The sequence below is a fragment of the Bufo gargarizans genome, chromosome 8 (assembly GCF_014858855.1).
Source record: "Bufo gargarizans isolate SCDJY-AF-19 chromosome 8, ASM1485885v1, whole genome shotgun sequence".
Classification (NCBI taxonomy): Eukaryota; Metazoa; Chordata; class Amphibia; order Anura; family Bufonidae; genus Bufo; species Bufo gargarizans.
Genome location: NC_058087.1, coordinates 73,484,794 through 73,502,470, shown reverse-complemented (window position 1 = coordinate 73,502,470; position 17,677 = coordinate 73,484,794). Strand labels below are relative to the sequence as shown.

The 17,677-nt window shown below is 44.9% G+C and overlaps 1 protein-coding gene across 1 annotated transcript in view; it reads left to right on the top strand.

The window, feature by feature from the left end:
- ALS2 (alsin Rho guanine nucleotide exchange factor ALS2) overlaps nucleotides 1–17,677 on the top strand; it is a 105,936-nt gene that overhangs the window by 60,741 nt on the left and 27,518 nt on the right. The window contains 6 exon segments of the mRNA XM_044302574.1: nucleotides 505–616; nucleotides 7,043–7,120; nucleotides 7,599–7,732; nucleotides 8,143–8,307; nucleotides 9,753–9,870; nucleotides 10,553–10,710. Of these exon segments, the coding sequence (XP_044158509.1) occupies nucleotides 505–616; nucleotides 7,043–7,120; nucleotides 7,599–7,732; nucleotides 8,143–8,307; nucleotides 9,753–9,870; nucleotides 10,553–10,710 (765 nt within the window).

Below are 17,677 nucleotides of genomic sequence, written 5' to 3'. Positions count from 1 at the left end.
GATAAAACTGATCAGTTATTTTCCTGTATAGAGACCCTAGGACGGAACTCTATGCCGGAAAAGATAAACGCAAGTGTGAAAGTACCCTTAGGCTTCTTTCACACTAGTGGCACGGACCTCCGGCAGGCTGTTCCGTCTTAGTTTTATTCCGGCAGTCTCTCGCCATGCACTGCCGTGCCTCCGCCACCGCCCCCATTATAGTCAAAGGGGACGGAGCGGCAGTCTGGGGTCAAACGGTCACTAGAGGCAGGACGGATCAGACAGGCTGTTCACCTGACGGAACAGCCTGCCGGAGGTCCGTGCCGCTAGTGTGAAAGTAGCCTTAGTGGTAGAGGCCCTTGTATATGTATCTGTTTTGTCTGGAAATGAAAAAGGATGATCTCAGACTTGTATTCAGTCCATCATCCTATTCATGGTTCCAGGTCAAGAAATGTTTAATGGTTCCAGGTTAACAAATGCCCTGTGTTTGCATATATCAGTAATTACTGCTTTTTCTTTTACTAGGGGAGAAAAATATATGGGAATGTGGCAAGATGATCTACGGCAGGGCAATGGGCTTGTGGTGACTCAGTTTGGTTTATATTATGAAGGAGCCTTTAGTCTCAATAAGATGATGGTGAGTTTATATGTAAATGATTCTAAATGAGACCTTTAATTTAAAACTCTATGCAGATCTTGCCACAAATCTGTGTGTGTTTTATGTGGATTTTGCAGCAGATTTCAACTCTGCCACATGGAAATTTGTGAAATTTGCGGTAAAAATCTGCAGCATTTCCACAACAAAATGAGCATGCTGCAGATTTGGAAGTCCATGGCTTGCTCATTTTGTTATAGAAATGTGCATTTTTCCAGGTAGAACATGCCTGTAGCCTGTGGATCCGATTTATTATCATTCCCTTTCCTTGTGTTGTAATCCTCTGTGAAGATTACTGGCACAAATTTGCAGTTAAAATTCACAGCAGATCCACCATGTGGAAACCCAGACAGATAGGATGGGTTTTTAGGAATAGGGGTTAGGATTTATTATTACAAACCCCTCAGTTTTAAATGCATCACCCAGCAGGTAGTGAACAGTATGTACTGTGTATATGAAATGTAGAGAAGTAAGTGAAGTCATATGTTGAGAATAGAATCACATTTTTATGTTACAGTTTGGTATGTATAGTAGTGAAATTTTTTTTTTGTAAGGGTGTCAACTTTCTCGCCCATATTCATTGGGGGGACACAGGAACCGTGAGTATAGCTATGTCCTCTAGGAGGCGTTGACACTAGGCAAAAGCTGTTAGCCCCTCCCCTGGCAGCTATACCCCCTCCAGCCTGGAGAGAGAGCTTCAGTTTTTGCTTAGTGTCATAGGAGGCAAGACCTCCCTGCCTTATGCAGGACAGCTTACTTAGCCAATTCTTTATTTTTTATTTTTCATTCTTCCCTTTTAGGTTTGGGCAAACAGAGTCGTCTAGCCTCTCTGTTTTCCCGGGGAGCGAGGCCGGTGTCTGAGTCCCTCACCGCTCGACTTCCCCACAGAAGCAAAAGGAGGATCCAGGGCAGCCTCGCTCCCCTGCTTCCCGCCAGCCAAGGGGTCACCTAGGTCCACCAAGAAAAAGACCCTCCCGCCATACCAGACTCCTGCCACTCTGGTGCCAGCAGCTGAGGAGGTGACCCTGCTGGAAGAGGTGACCTTGAGGGTCCACCTAGGGAGGGTGAAGAGAAGAGGATGAAGATGAGGTGAGTACACGGGACTAGGACTAGGTAAGTATGGTTACCTTCCCCCCTCCCTCTTCCCCTTGGCGGCATCGCTTCTTAGGGTCTATAGGGTTAATAGCACCGGGCCCCACTTATAGTAGCCCAGGACCCCTAAGGACAGGCTCCTCCCCTCAGTGCCAATGGGACTTAGGCACATAGGGGGTTTAATTACTTGTCCCCCAAATTCTGCCCAGTACCCCTGAGGACAGGCTCCCTCTCCCCCTCGGTGCCGATGAGACTAAGCACATAGGGGGGTTAATTCCTTGTCCCCCGCTTAGGAGGCCGAACAGGCAGGGAGGGGAGCAGATGAATCCTGCTCCCCGATATCCGACTCTGGCGCACTTACTACATAACATCTGGCGGGCAACATGCGCCGCTCCGAAAAGGGTTAATGACTGCATGCGCTGCGAGGCTCTTCTGTCCCTCTGCTTCAGGAAGGTAGTATTTCACAATTGCACATTCAGGAGCCGCGTAATTCATCGGCCACCGAAAGGGTTAGCTCCGTTGAGCTTACAGGTGTCCCGAAGGGGGGGGGCGGTTTCTTCCAGCCCTGCTTTTTTCTCCCAGCCCACGGGCCGGGCTCCCGGAGCTGGTGTGTGAAGGGGGACACAGCAGTGCACCTCTGCCGGTTCTCTATACTTCAGCCGACCGGCAGGGTTTCCCGGTCGGCCGCACATCAAACTTTAGGCCCGGTTCACAGCATGTTAGGCTGCGATTTCCTCCGGATATGTGAGGGGGGGCAGCGCACTGGCACGAATTCTCCCGCCTAGCTGTCTCCCGCCCCCGGGAGCCGCTGGCACCGCCCCTGGTCTGTTAGGCCGCTATCGGAAGGGGACCTCCCATTTAGATGCAGTGCACTTTCTATATGCAGGATTAACGCCTTCCTGCCTCCTATCCAGCCCTATCACCGCTGGTAGATCAGAGGTAATGCCGTTGCACCATGTCAGGGTCTCTGTGTTCAAAATCCCTTCAGCTTTAAAAACAAAACAAAATCACATTAACCATGCAGTGACAGACAAAACAGTTTCCAATTCATCCTCCTGGGTCGTTTGGTTCATAATTCTACATCTGTGCATTCCAATGGAGTACCTCTGAATGTCCCAATCCACCCTCTGGGGTCACTTGGTTGATTAATCTCCACCTGCGCAATCCAGTGGAGCACCTTTGGAACTTCCCAATCCACCCTCCAAGGTAGTTTGGTTGATAATGCACCGCCTGCACAATCCGTTGGATGGGCCTCTAGAAGTTCCCATCCCACCCTCTGGGTAGTTTGATTGATAAGTCACCACCTGCGCAGTCTGCAACTGCCAGATTCTGAGGGGTAAACCTACGCACAAGCGGGCCACAGCAGGTCCGTTTTTTCTCCTTGAATAGACCCTGACATCAATCTGGAGCGATCTCCCAGGATTGCGTCTACGGTGGCCAGCAGTACTGTCGTATGCATTACCCCCTTCCATAAGCGGAGTTATTGCATTTCTACGGGATACAGTACTTGCCTTATACATTCCCCTGCTATTGATGGACTTAGTACAATAACACGGGTTCAGTGCCGGATGTATTTTTTTTCCCCTCTTCTGTAGGTGGCAAAATGGCATCTCCGCTGAGTTCAGTACCTGTTGTATGCATTACCTTCCATACGTGGCGTAATGACATTATCACTGGTTACAAGGTGTGCTGTATGCATTACCCTCTTACTTACCGTAGGTGTAATAATTGCACTCCCACAGGGTACAGGACTTGCCATATGCTCTAGTTCCCACCGTGGGCATTAACCCCCCTTCATAGAGCATTCCACCTTCTTAGGTGGAATAATTGCACTACCTTGCATTCAGTCCCGACTCTTTACATATGAATTTTATTATGCTTAATTGTTTGATTGTATTTTTTGTATATATATGATGCACTGACATTGGGCTCATTACCCTTGAGGAAGCCGGACTGCGCCGGCGATACGCGTTGGGCATCACTCATTCCTTCAGATCCACTGCACCAGCTGCTCATACAGGTTTTGGCTGTCATTACTTGACCTTATTCTGGTCTACTTTTATTCATCAGTGGCCTCATCTTACTCAACATTTTCTTCATGTTATTTATAGGTTGATATTTTGTATAGCTGGTATTTATTGTATGTCCTTATCAGTGGACGCTCAGTGGATTCTGCATGTGTCGGTTTTATTTTGTTACCGACACGTTGTTCACATTGTATACAATTTGTTTAATGTGTCTGTCTTTTGGTGTTGTCTAATAAACATTATATATATTTTTATCCATGGAAAATGTTGTATGTGCATTTATAGGGTGGTTCTTTTGACTCTTTCTTGGATCTGTCTTGTTCTGTACCATTTGGATTATTTGTATTTATTGGTGTGCCCCCTCCTTCCACAATTCATACCATCTCTTTACATAGGCAGAGTGTTGCACATCACCGTGCTTCCTGTTGCATTACCCTCTTCCACAAGTGATCCACTAGCTTATTCCAAGTGGGACATAGCATCAGTTGGTACCCGCGGGTGCCCGGTACTCTTCATCTAGGAGTATATGGATGCTGCAAGCAGATACGGTGGCTATTTCACATTGTATCGTTCTTTCTTTGGTGCTGGTTTTGGCCATGATTTTTCTTCCTCTACCTTCTCAGGTGGTTACCTAGCATCACCTATGTGTCCTTTGGGAGCCCCCATCTTCATGGGCCTCCTCTGTTCCAGTCGGTCATGATATTGTTTGCAGCAATGCGTAGTGCGTGCACCATTGCACATAATATGGTGAGTACGTTCCAGCGAGTCGAGTGTGTTTTCACTGGCTCTATATTCTCTATCCACCACTCCTCCTTCTCTGGGAAGGTGGTTCTGCTGGCACTCTGGTTTCGCTACTACAGCGTGTTCTCCTCCACAGGTGCAGCTTACGCTAATGCTCGAGTTTGTGGTCACTGCAGTGGGGCATCCCGCTCAGGTAGGGGTCCTACCCTGGCACTAGCTTTGTCAGCTGCTCCTGTTCAGTGCCCTTCCAGGTAGAGTTTTTTTTTTTTTAAGGTAGCTCTACTTCTCTGGAGCAGTATGGTACATAGCTTCTACGGGATAGTCAGGCCTCCCCAACAGTTTTTCACTGACGGGCGAGCACTAGCTACTACTGGGGGAGTGGTATTTGCGTTACCACTGCATACTAGGTTTCTTACTGCACAGCTCCTTTGTCAGGTGGGAGACTCTTCTAGCACTGCATTCGGTGGCTTATACGGGTGGCCCCTCCTCTGCTGAGGTATAGGGCTAGCAATACAATGGACTCCCCTTGCCTGGCTTCCTCCTCAGGTGGAGTTTTTTTGCACAACCATCATATCCTGGCTACTTCTGTATAGTGCCAGTCTCAGATGGGGAATGAGCTTAGACCTAGCCTATTCCTCTCCTTCTGTCTTTTCCTCCTCTGGCTCATGATTCATAGCCACCCCGCAAGCCTTGGTAGCTTCTGCGTTACTTCCTTCCCTCATCCGCAGGATGTTTTTTTCTCCTTGGCAGGAGTTCTCGCTACTTACGTGTCTCCCCCCCCCCCCCCCCCCTTCCTACTCCTAGCGGGGTTCCTACGACAGATCTAGTGGAGGGCATTCCGACGATCCTAGTCTCTTTGGATTGGCCCTGTTGCGTGTGGTGCGCAGACCTCGTTCTCCTTCTAGAAGACATCCCTTGGTCACTGCCACTCAGAGACGACCTTTTTTTTTTTTTCAAGGTCCGGTCTTCCATCAGCATTTAAGGTCTCTTCCTTTGACGGCGTGGCTATTGAAACCGCCATTCTGCCGCGGAGAGGGTTTTCGCCGGACGTCATCCGCACTATAATTCAGGCCAGGAAGCCTGCATCGCCCAGGATCCATTATAGGACCTGGAGGTCCTTCCTGGCTTGCTTCTGTGAAGGCCGGGGCATTCCCCCATTCAGTTTTTTTTTTCTCTCCCCACCGTCCTGTCCTTCTACAATCAGGGTTGGACCTTGGATTAGCCCTTCGTGCCTTGAAGGGTGAGGTGTCGGCGCCTTCTTCCCTGGGGGACACAGCTTTTCCAGAGTCCCCTGGGCCACAAAAACCTTCCTTCAGGTACTAGCCCATATGGTTCCTCCGTATTGTCCTCCTCTACCGCCTTGGGATCTGAGTATAGTCTTCTCGGCGCTCCAGACTTCTCCCTTGAGCCCTTGCAGGAGATCTCACTCAGACTCCTGTCCTGGAAGGTAGTATTTTCTTGTAACTATCACATCCATCTGATGTGTGTCCGAGTTGGCGGCGCTCTCTTGCAGAGAACCATTATGGGTTTTTCACAAGGATAAGGCGGTTCTCCGGCCCATTCCTTCTTTTCCCGAAGGTGGTCTCTGACTTTCATATCAACGAGACATTGCCCTTCCCTCACTGTCCCTCTGCTTTCACCCTAAAGGAAAGGTGTTACGCCATTTAGATGTTCTCAGGGCTCTGAAGATTATAGCAGCCGTCAGTTCCTTCCGGCGTACTGTCTCCCCTTTTTTGTCATTCTGGGAGGTGCTCGCAAGGGATTGGTGGCCTCCACGGTGGCAATCGCACTTTGGATTTGGGCTGCATTTGCGGAGGCACACTGCTTTCAGGGCAGGTCCCGTCCTTAGGTGTCACGGCTCACTTCATTAGACCGGTGGGCGCATCTTGAGCTCGCAAGGAATCGTGCTTCGGCTGCACAGTTGTGCGAGGCGGCTTCTTGGTCCTCCTGATGCACATTCAAAATTTATACCAGATGCATACTTATGCATCGACGGACGCTGTCTTGGGCTGCGTGGTCATGCAGGCGGCAGTTCTTAGATGCCTGCAGGGACGCTTGCTTCCATGGGTCTGTGGTAACCCCCTCCCCGTGGACTGCGTTTGGACGTCCCACGGTTCCTGTGTCCCCCAATGAATATGGGCGAGAAAAGGAGATTTTTGTATAACTTACCAGTAAGATCTCTTTCTCGCTCTTCATTGGGGAACACAGCACCCACCATGTACTGTTCAACCACAGCTGCGGTAGTTCCTGGTTAGAACCCCGTTGTTGGTTCCTTGGCATTGTTGGTGTTCCAAGTTTTTTCGTTGGTTTACTTGCCTCTCCTACCGCTTGTACACAAACTGAAGCTCTCTCTCCAGGTTGGAGGGGGTATAGCTGCCAGGGGAGGGGCTAACAGCTTTTGCCTAGTGTCAACGCCTCCTAGAGGACATAACTATACCAATAGTTCCTGTGTCCCCCAATGAAGAGCGAGAAAGAGATTTTACTGGTGAGTTATACAAAAATCTCCTTTTCTTCACATAAAAGTCGCCTCTATTTCGGTGTGTTTTAGGGAACTGGTGTTCTTCTTTCTGAGGATGACACCGTTTATGAAGGAGAGTTCTCAGATGACTGGACACTGAATGGGAAGGTGAGATTGATTTTGTTTTCTGGTTGGTAATTGTCATTAATTGCTATCATTAAAGCTTATAGTACACTTGCCATTTTTGCAGGCGATTGTCGGTAGGGACGCGTCCCTTCCTGGCAATCACCCGCTTGCTAGCGGAGGAGACAACTGCTATTACATGCAGCAATCTCCTCCTCAGTATGGAGAGGAGCAATCTCTCATGCAACCGCTCATCCCCATGCTGAATCGCTTTCTGCCAGGAACAGATTGTGATTACACAGCACAATCTGCCGCTGGGGCAAATTTTAATTTTTAAACCTTCTAAAAGATTTTAATTACTTGATGAATGAGCGTTTGCTTGTTCATTGGGTAATTGGTGGCAGTATTATGCTGCCAGATCATCGCTAACTATCATTCCTGCAAACACTTGTTAGCGATGATCTTCAGTATTATCTGCGGGTGGAATATAAGCTGTATTGTCGGTCTGTTTTTTGTTTTGTAGGGCATTCTCAGGATGTCCAATGGTGATTGCATTGAGGGACTTTTTAGTGGTGAATGGGGATCTGGTATCAAAGTCAATGGCGTCTACATAAAACCAAGCTTATATGAAGGAGAGAAGGAGGAAGCCAAGTCTCTGTGAGTCCCAAAAAGTTATTGGTGGGACCTTCTTTCTCACATTTGTTTTGAATTTTATTTTTGTATTCTAGCATAAAATGATGTGCAGTTGAAGGCATTTTTATCATCTTCCTGCTACTTCCAATTTGGTGTTCATAGCCTCTATAAAAATATTCTAATCCATACTCAGTCTATCTATATTTATTCTTTCCTGAAGTGAGTTATTTGTGGTTAAACCATAACATGATAATTATGTTTCTGAAGGTCAGCTTTAGATTGCACTATTTACTATGGACTAGGATTGTGTTATTTCCACCCTGTGACTCATATAGAAGGATGCAGCCTTCTAAAGTCCCATCTGAGCAGAAGATGGTACACCCTTAGATCAGCTTTGTGATGATTTATATTACTCTTTCATTTTTTGTATGCAGCAAGCTGGGCTGCCTTTCAGTTCCAGCTGATGAGAAGTGGAAGGCCATCTTTGAAGAGTGCTGGAGACAGCTTGGTTGTGAGGCTCCAGAGAAAGGAGAACCACAGAAGGCCTGGGACAATATTGCTGTAGAAATTACAACAAAGAGGCGCCAACAACAAGACAGGTTTAGTTTCTGGAGAACCTTATTAGTCTGTATTGTGCTGTTCTTCTGTTATTTCTCCTGGAAATGTATTAATAAATTGACCCCTTACTATTCCCCCTGGGTATTTCCCTACACATTCCAGCATTGTTATAACTTATCTGTTCACACGTCTGAACACTGCATAGAAGCAAATTTGTATATAAAAAATGCATTCTATCCCATTTCCAGGCTCTGCTGTACCCATTTTTATATTAAAGTAACTTTTTGAGTTAATGGAAACCATTACCGTTGAAGAGTCATCTGGGTGGTGTCCAGATCATGAATACCCACAGAGTCCAGGCTCCAGCTTTGCCCCTCCTAGCTTAATCAGCATCCCCAGCAACCCAATTTCGTCATGGAACGCAAAGGGAGGATGGCGCTCTACAAATCCCCTAGCATACACAAGATACAGTACTCTCTTTAGCCATGCTTTCAATGTTCACAAACTGCCTGATATATGTATATATGTATGTGTGTGTGTGTATGTATGTATGTGTGTGTGTGTGTGTGTGTGTGTGTGTGTGTGTGTATGTATATATATATATATATATATGTATGTATGTATGTATGTGAGGTTCTTAAAATGACATTCTGGGACTCCTATATTGATGGCCTATCCTTAGGATAGATCATCAGTATCTGATTGTGGAGGTCTGAGATCCGGCGGATCCACCGATCAGCTGTTCATGTGAATGAATGGAGCTGAAATACAACTAAGCCTCGTGACCTATGAAGATGACGTTGCTAGCCTACAAAGAGGCCACAGATCTCACCAGAGCGCTGCAGCCCCTACAAACAGCTGATCAGCCAGGGTGCCGGGAGTCAGACCACCCAACCATCAGATATTGATGACCTATCCTATATATGAATCCCAAAAATCCGTTTTAACACACATTTTGAGCAAAGTGTATGAGCCCATCTGCCCTGCAAGATAACTTTTTATAGATGGGACCTTACAGTAAATAGACTCAAATCTCTTTGGGCCTAGAGCTCAAATGTAGTCAGGGAAAGTCTGATCCAGCTATATGCTGCTCTAATTAGAAACCGCCTCGGACAGATGCTCTGGGAATAAACCGGTGCATATGTAGTACAATGGGGCACAGTATACCTTTCTGCACCGCACAAGCCAGTGTATATGTCTATGGCACATATAGTGGCTGGGATCATGCCAATCAAGACTGGAGAGGGAAAGTTTTGAGCCCGAACTATGTGAGACTTCCTGATCTGGACACCACCCTGATGACTCTATCATGGTAATTTACATATATTTACATTTCAAAAAAAGATTTCTGAGATCGATGCAGTAGGAAGAGAAACACTTACCATGTTTTGTGGCAGTGAAAGGAAGAATTATAGGATTAATTGAAGTGCATATTCATATTTGTGTAATGTCTATGATGTTATTCATTGGATGTTATCTGTTACAGTCCAGAACCATTAAGCCGGTCACATACACAGATGCTGGAGAGTTTGGAGCGAATTCCGCAGCACAATGGCACTTTCACCATGGAGAAATATGAGATGATCAAGTCATATTTAATGAATGTAAGCCTTTTTTTTATTTTTCTTCCTATAATACAGCCTTATGTGGAGGGTTTTAATCTGTACTGTACATTGTCAAAAATAGGGCTTGCTTTAATGTAACATTCAAGGTAAAATTAAATTCTGCACAGCATATGTAGGATGGATTGTAAGAGTTTCTTGTGCAAAAAGCTTGGTATACACGAGATAGCATAGATCAGTGGTGGCGAACCTTTGGCACGGGTGCCAGAGGCAGCACTTGGAGCCCTCTATGTGGGCACCCGCACCCTGGAAAAAGTCTATGGTGTACCAATATGCCTTAGACTTTTCCTGCCATTCATCAGCACACAGGACTGGCAGCACACTGAATGTAGGCAGGCTGTTATAGCTAAATAATAAAGTTCATGGAAGAATATATATATGTGTGTGTGTATTTATTCAGGTTAACTTTGGGCACACGGTCTCTAAAAGGTTCACTATCATTGACATAATGTTGCCCAGCTAGCGGAGTAGGTGAGTGTGAAGGAGACCATATGGGACATCCAGACACTATAAATGATTTATGTACATAGTAAAATAACTGTGGTACTTATAGTGCTGTTTCCATTTTCAAATGTATTAGGGAATTGCTAAGATTTACAGGGATTTTACACATTACAGCAGCATCTTCTCTTCCCCACCCATCATGTGGTTTGTTTACCCCTAGGCTTGTGAAACCCCAGTGCATCAGCTAGGCCGGCTTATGGAAGCCTTGGTGGCAGTGTACAGGATGACCTATGTAGGAGTAGGTGCCAACCGAAGACTTTTACAAGAAGCAGTAAGAGAGATAAAGTCTTACCTGAAACGAATCTTTCAGCTGGTGAGGTAAGACATGGGATATATATATAATACATACACGCACTGCCTGTCCAAAAAAAAAGTTGATTTTGAACCTTCTCAAACAGACTAACATCTTTTCCACGATCATGAGATGTGTCTTTCGACATGGTTATTTAAGACATGGTTATTTAAGAAATGAGAAGCAATTTTTATTTATTTTTTTGCATTTTATTAATTAAGACCCACTAGATTTTTTAGAACTTTTTATACCGTTTTTTGGGTGGCAGGATGAAAAAAACTGCAATTTTGGCCGAGTTCATCGGGCAGGATAAATAATGTATTTAATGTTGTCATTTTTTATTTGGGGTTGTTACGGATGTGACAATATTCATTATGTGTAATTTTTTTCCTATGAGTTATGTTGAAAGGGAAGAAGTTTTTTTTTTTTTTTGTGTTTTCAGCGCATAGGATCGCCATTCATTGTAGTAGAAATATTGCAGTGTATTATGCCTGTCAGTGTAATACTGACATTCTAAAGCAGTGAGGAACAGAAGTATTTAAACACCCTGTGATTTTGTAAGTTCTCCAACTTAGAAATCATGGAGTGGTCTGAAATTCACATTGTTGGTGCATTCCCACTCAGAATAAAAAAAAATATTCAGGAAATCACATTGTATGATTTTTAAAGAATTTATTTGTCTTGCACTGCTGAACATAAGTATTTTAACACCCGAGAAACAGCAAGAATTCTGTCTCTCAAAGACCTGTTACTGTGCCTTTTTAAAAAGTCCACCTCTACTCCACTCATTAATCTAACTTAGTAGCACCTGTCTGCAGGGTCGTCTTTAATATTGATTGGACCCTGGGCAAAAATTTACTTGGGTCCCCTGGATCCCGCCTTCCCACACCTTAGAAGGCAATCACGCCCTCCACCACAACACACACACAAAAAATCCACACATCTGGTAGAGTACAGTGAATGACTGTAAATACTTCCAGTTCTGAAGACTCCAGCGGCTCAGGATCAGTGTTCTGGGCAGCTGAGCTCAGGCTGGAAGTGGGCACCGCTCTGCAGGAAGGAGACCAGGGCTCGGCTCACCCTAGTGTTACAGTGCACCCTAGCACCCCACAGTATGCAGTATAGCACCCTATAGTATACAGCACCACACAGTATGCAGTTTAGCATCCCACACTATACAGTACCCCACAGTATATAGTAGAGCAGTACAGCACCTCACAGTATACAACACAACACCTCACAGTATACAACACCTCACTGTATACAGCACCCCAAACTATACACGATACAGCCCCCCACACTATACAGTACAGCAGTATAGCCCTACACACTATACCGCACCCACAGTTTACAGACCCCCACAGTATACAGTACAGCAGTATAGCCCCCCCCACTATACAGGCCCCCCCCCACTATACAGGCCCCCACACTATACAGGCCCCCCACACTATACAGCCCCCCCCCCCACAGTATACAGCCCACCACACAGTATACAGCACCCCACTATACAGTAGTTTACAGTATATTAACATAACAGCCCCTGTCACCTTTTTCTGATGTAATCTTCACACAAAAAAGCTCCACAGTTAACTTCTGCAACGCTCCTGGTAGGACCTGTGATGACCTCATAGCCATGTGACCAGTAATTGCTAGGTTTCTGGTCACATGGTGATGATGTCATTAAGGTCCTAGATCACAACTTTAACACAGTACGATCATGATGCCTGGACTCAGTGTCGGCAGGCATGGCATGGCAGCACCCCCTGTGTAGCTGACAGCTTGACACCCGGTGCAGTAGCTAGCAGGGCTCAAGAGGCAGCTGCCTTGGGCCTCCCAGGAGCAACTGGGCCCGGGGCAGCTGCCCCTTTTGCCCCTTGGTAAAGACGGCCCTGCCTGTCTGAGCTCTTGAACCACCTCACATCCGCCCATAGGATATAAACCTCCTACGGGTGGATGTTTAACTCTGAATGGACATTCTGGATCATTCACTCAGAGATCGCAGCTGCACGCTGAATGTATTTGTCTTGCACTGCTGAACATAAGTATTTGAACACCTGAGAAAATCACTGTTAATATTTGGTACAGAAGCCTTTGTAAGCAATTACAGAGATCAAACGTTTCCTGTAGTTCTTGACCAGGTTTGCACACACTGCAACAGGGATTTTGGCCCACTCCTCCACACAGATCTCCTCTAGATCTATCAGGTTTTGGGGCTGTCGCTGAGCAACACAGAGTTTCGGCTCCCTCCAAAGATGTTCTATTGTATTTAGGTCTGGAGACTGGCTAGGCCATTTCAGAACCTTGATATGCTTCTTACGGAGCCACTCCTTGGTTATCCTGGCTGTGTGCTTCGGATTGTTGTCATGTTGGAAGACCCAGCCATGACCCAGCTTCAATGCTCTGACTGAGGGAAGGAGGTTGTTGCTCAAAATCTCACAATAAATGGCCCCATTTATCCTCTCCTTAATACAGTGCAGTCATCCTGTCCCCTTCGCAGAAAAGCACCCCCAAAGCATGATGTTACCACCCCCATGACTCACAGTAGGGATGGTGTTCTTGGGATGCAACTCATCCTTCTTTTTTCTCCAAACATGACGAGTGAAGTTTAGACCAAAAAGTTCTACTTTGGTCTCATCTGACCACATGACTTTCTCCAATGCCTACTTTGGATCATCCAGATGGTCATTGGCAAACTTCAGACGGTCCTGGACATGTGATTACTTGAGCAGGGGAACCTTCTGTGCAATGCATGATTTGAAACCATGACGGCGTAGTGTTCTACCGACAGTGACCTTTGAAACTGTGGTCCCAGCTCTCTTCATGTCATTGACCAGCTCCTCCCTTGTGGTTATGGGCTGATTCCTCTCCTTTCTTATCAGTGATACCCCACAAGGTGAGATCTTGCATGGAGCCCCAGTCCGAGTGAGACTGACAGTCATCTCTAGCCTCTTCCATTTTCTATCAATTGCTCCAGCAGTTGATCTATTTTCACCAAGCTGCTTGGCAATTGCCCCATAGCCCTTTCCAGCCTTGTGGAGGTCCCCAATTTTGTCTTTGGTGTCTTTTGACAGCTCTTTGGTCTTGCCCATGGTAGTAGTTTATGTCTGACTGACTGTGGGGTGGACAGGTGTCTTTAATCACTTCACATCCGGCCCATTTTCTCCTTCCTGACATTTTGCAAATTTGACCAGTGTCACTTTGTGGTAATAACTTTAAAACGCTTTTACATATCCGGGCTATTGAGATTGTTTTCTCGTCACATATTGTACTTCATGACAGTGGTAAAATTGAGTCAAAAAATTTCATTTTTAATTATAAAAAAAATAAAAAATTACCAAAAATTTTGAATAATTGGCAAATTTCAATTTCTCTACTTTTATAATAGATAGTAATACCTCCAAAAATAGCTATTACTTTACATTCCCCATATGTCTACTTCATGTTTGGATCATTTTGTGAATGTCATTTTATTTTTTTGGGACGTTAGAAGGCTTAGAAGTTTAGAAGCAAATCTTGAAATTTTTCAGAAAACCCACTTTTTAAGGACCAGTTCAGGTCTGAAGTCACTTTATGAGGCTTACATAATAGAAACTAGGGATCGACCGATATTGATTTTTTAGGGCCGATACCGATACCGATAATTTGTGAACTTTCAGGCCGATAGCCGATAATTTATACCGATATTCTGGGAATTTTCACTTTTGAAAAAAAATAAAAAATTACCACAAATCTGCTGAAAATTAATGTTTATTGTTAATGTGTATTTTTTTTTTTTGTAAATCTTTCTTTTTCATTTATATTTAATATTTTGGTGTTTTTATTATTTTTTTTACTAACTTTTAGCCCCCTTAGGGACTAGAACCCTTGTCATATTCACCCTGATAGAGATCTATCAGGGTGAATAGGAGCTCACACTGTCCCTGCTGCTGTGTGCTTTGTGCACACAGCAGCATGGAGCTTATCATGGCAGCCAGGGCTTCAATAGCGTCCTGGCTGCCATGGTAACCGATCGGAGCCCCAGCATTACACTGCTGGGGCTCCGATCGGAGGAGCAAGGGAGAGGGGATCCTGTGGAGGGGCGCACTGCGACTGGGGTGGGGGGGCCCTATGCGCCACCACTGGGGGGGGGGGCGCACTGCGCCACCAATGTCTGATACTGGGGGGCTTGGGGGGGCGCACTGCGCCACCAATGAAGCTTAATCCCACATTTATTCATATACAGGAGGCGGGAGCTGGCTGCAGGATCACATAGCCGGCTCCCGACCTCTATGAGCAGTAGCTGCGATCCGCGGCACCTGAGGAGTTAACTACCGCAGATCGCAGCTACAGCTCATAGAGGCCGGGAGCCGGCTATGTGATCCTGCAGCTCCCGCCTCCTGTATATGAATGAATGATAGATTAATCTTCATTGGTGGAGCAGTGGCCATAGCTCCTCCCCTCCTCCTGTCCCCTCTCTCCTCATTGGCGGCAGCGGCAGGAGCAGCACAGGGGGAGGAGACACTGCTCCTTCTCCCCTGTGCTGCTAAGGGGAACACGGAGAGCGCTGTCAGCAGCGCGATCTGTGTTCCCCATACACTATCGGAATATCGGCAAAATAGATGCCGATACCGATAGTGTTCAATATCCTGAATATCGGCCGATAATATCGGTAAATCCGATAATCGGTCGATCCCTAATAGAAACCACCCAAGGTATTCAAAACTGATTTTACAAACGTTGTTAATCCTTTAGGTGTTACTTAAGAATTACTGGAAAATAGAGATAAAATTTCAGAATTTCACTTTTTTGGCAGCTTTTCCATTTTAATAATTTTTTTCCACTAACAAGGCAAGGGTTAACAGCCAAACAAAACTCAATATTTATTGCCCTGATTCTGCAGTTTATAGAAACACTCTATATGTGGTTGTAAACTGCTGTATGGCCACACGGAAGGGCGCAGAAGGAAAGGAGCGCCATATGGTTTTTGGAAAGCATATTTTGATGGATTGTTTTTTTGACACCATGTCCCATTTGAAGCCCCCCCCCCCCCCCCCCGATGCACCCCTAGAGTAGAAACTCCCCCAAAAAGTGACCCAATTTTGGAATTTGGAAACGACGGGATAAGGTGGCAGTTTTGTTGGTACTAGTTTAGGGTACATATGATTTTTGGTTGCTCTATATTACACTTTTTGTGAGGCAAGGTAGCAAAAAATTGCTGTTTTGGCACAGTTTTTATTTTGTTATTTACAATGTTCATCTGACAGGTTAAATTATGTGATATTTTTATACAGCAGGTTCTTACGGACGCGGCGATGCCTAATATGTATACTTTATTTATTTAAGTTTTACACAATAATATCATTTTTGAAACGACAAAAATAAATAAATCATGTTTTAGTGTCTCTAAAGTCTGAGAGTCATTTTTTTATATTTTTTGGGCGATTGTCTTAGGTAGGGTATCATTTTTGCGGGATGAGATGACAGTTTGATTGGTACTATTTTGGGGTGCATATGACTTTTTGATCGCTTGCTATTACACTTTTAGTGATGTAAGGTGACAAAAAATGGCTTTTTTGTGGCACTGTTTCTATTTCTATAAAAAAAAATTTTTTACGGCATTCACCTGAGAGGTTAGGTCATGTGATAGTTTTATAGAGCAGGTGTTTACGGAAGCGGCGATAACTAATATGTATACTTTTTTACTTAAGTTTTACACAATAACAGCATTTTTCAAACAAAAAAATGATATTTTAATGTCTACATGTTCTGAGAGTTATATATTTAATTTTTTTTTGCGATTTTTCTGATTTAGGGGGTCATTTTTTGCTGAATGAGGTGACTTTTATTGGTACCATTTTGCGGGACATACGCCTTTTTGATCACTTGGTGTTGCACTTTTTGTGATATAATGTGACAAAAATGGCTTTTTTTTTTTACACAGTTTTTGTATTTTTTATGGTGTTTATCGGATGGGGTGGATCATGTGATATATTTATAGAGCCGGCTGTTACGGACTCGGCAATACCAAATATGTCTATTTTATTTATTTTTTCCTATTAAATTTTTTTTTTTATTACTTCATTGGGGGATTATTTTACACTGTAACAGGTCTTTGAGAGCCAGAATTCTTGCTATTTCTTGGGTGTTCAAATACTTATGTTAAGCAGTGCAAGACAATATATTCATATTTTTTTATTCTGTCTCTAAGTGGGAATGCACCCCCCCCCCCCCCCCCCCCCATGATTTCTAAGTGGGAGAACTTGCAAAATCGCAGGGTGTTCAAATACTTCTGTTCCTCACTGTAGGCCCTATACAGAGATGGAAGGCCTGGTGGCTTTCATTAGACTGCCACCTACCATTGCAGTACACCAGCACCCTGCAGTTGTGTTGTAGGGGCACCATTAGGGTCACCAAGGAAGCCCTCTCTAAACCTTTTAGATGCTCTGGTCACTTGCGGCATTAAAGGGTTTAAATTACAAAGGAAAAGGGGGTTAGTCAGCACATCCCAATGCGCAGGTGCACGTCTCTATGGCTGAAAACACAAATAGAACATACCAACCTGCATGCAGAGCAAACTAAATACTCATGCTAATTAAAATCAGCCTGTGAGGCAAAACACAGGCTACAGGAGGGCTCAAATATTTTTGTACAAAATATATTTGCCAAGCATCTCTAATTTATTAGCATAGCATTTGCAATGTAATATGTCTTTGTACTTTATTTGGTTTGTAGAGTGCTGTTGATCTAATTGTGTTGTTCTAATTGTGTTTTCAGCCATAGTGACGTGCACCTGCGCACTGGGATGTGCTGACTGACCCCCTTTTCCTTTGTAGTTTATATGGGAGTCGTGGCTGACTCCTATTTGGTCGTGCACTCCTGTAGCCTGTGTTTTGCCTCACAGGCTGATTCTAATTAGCATGAGTACATAGTTTGCGTGCATGCATGTTGGTACTTGTAGTCCCTGGATTCGTGGAGGCCATTTTGGCACCAGAGATATAAACCAAAAGGGGCCCA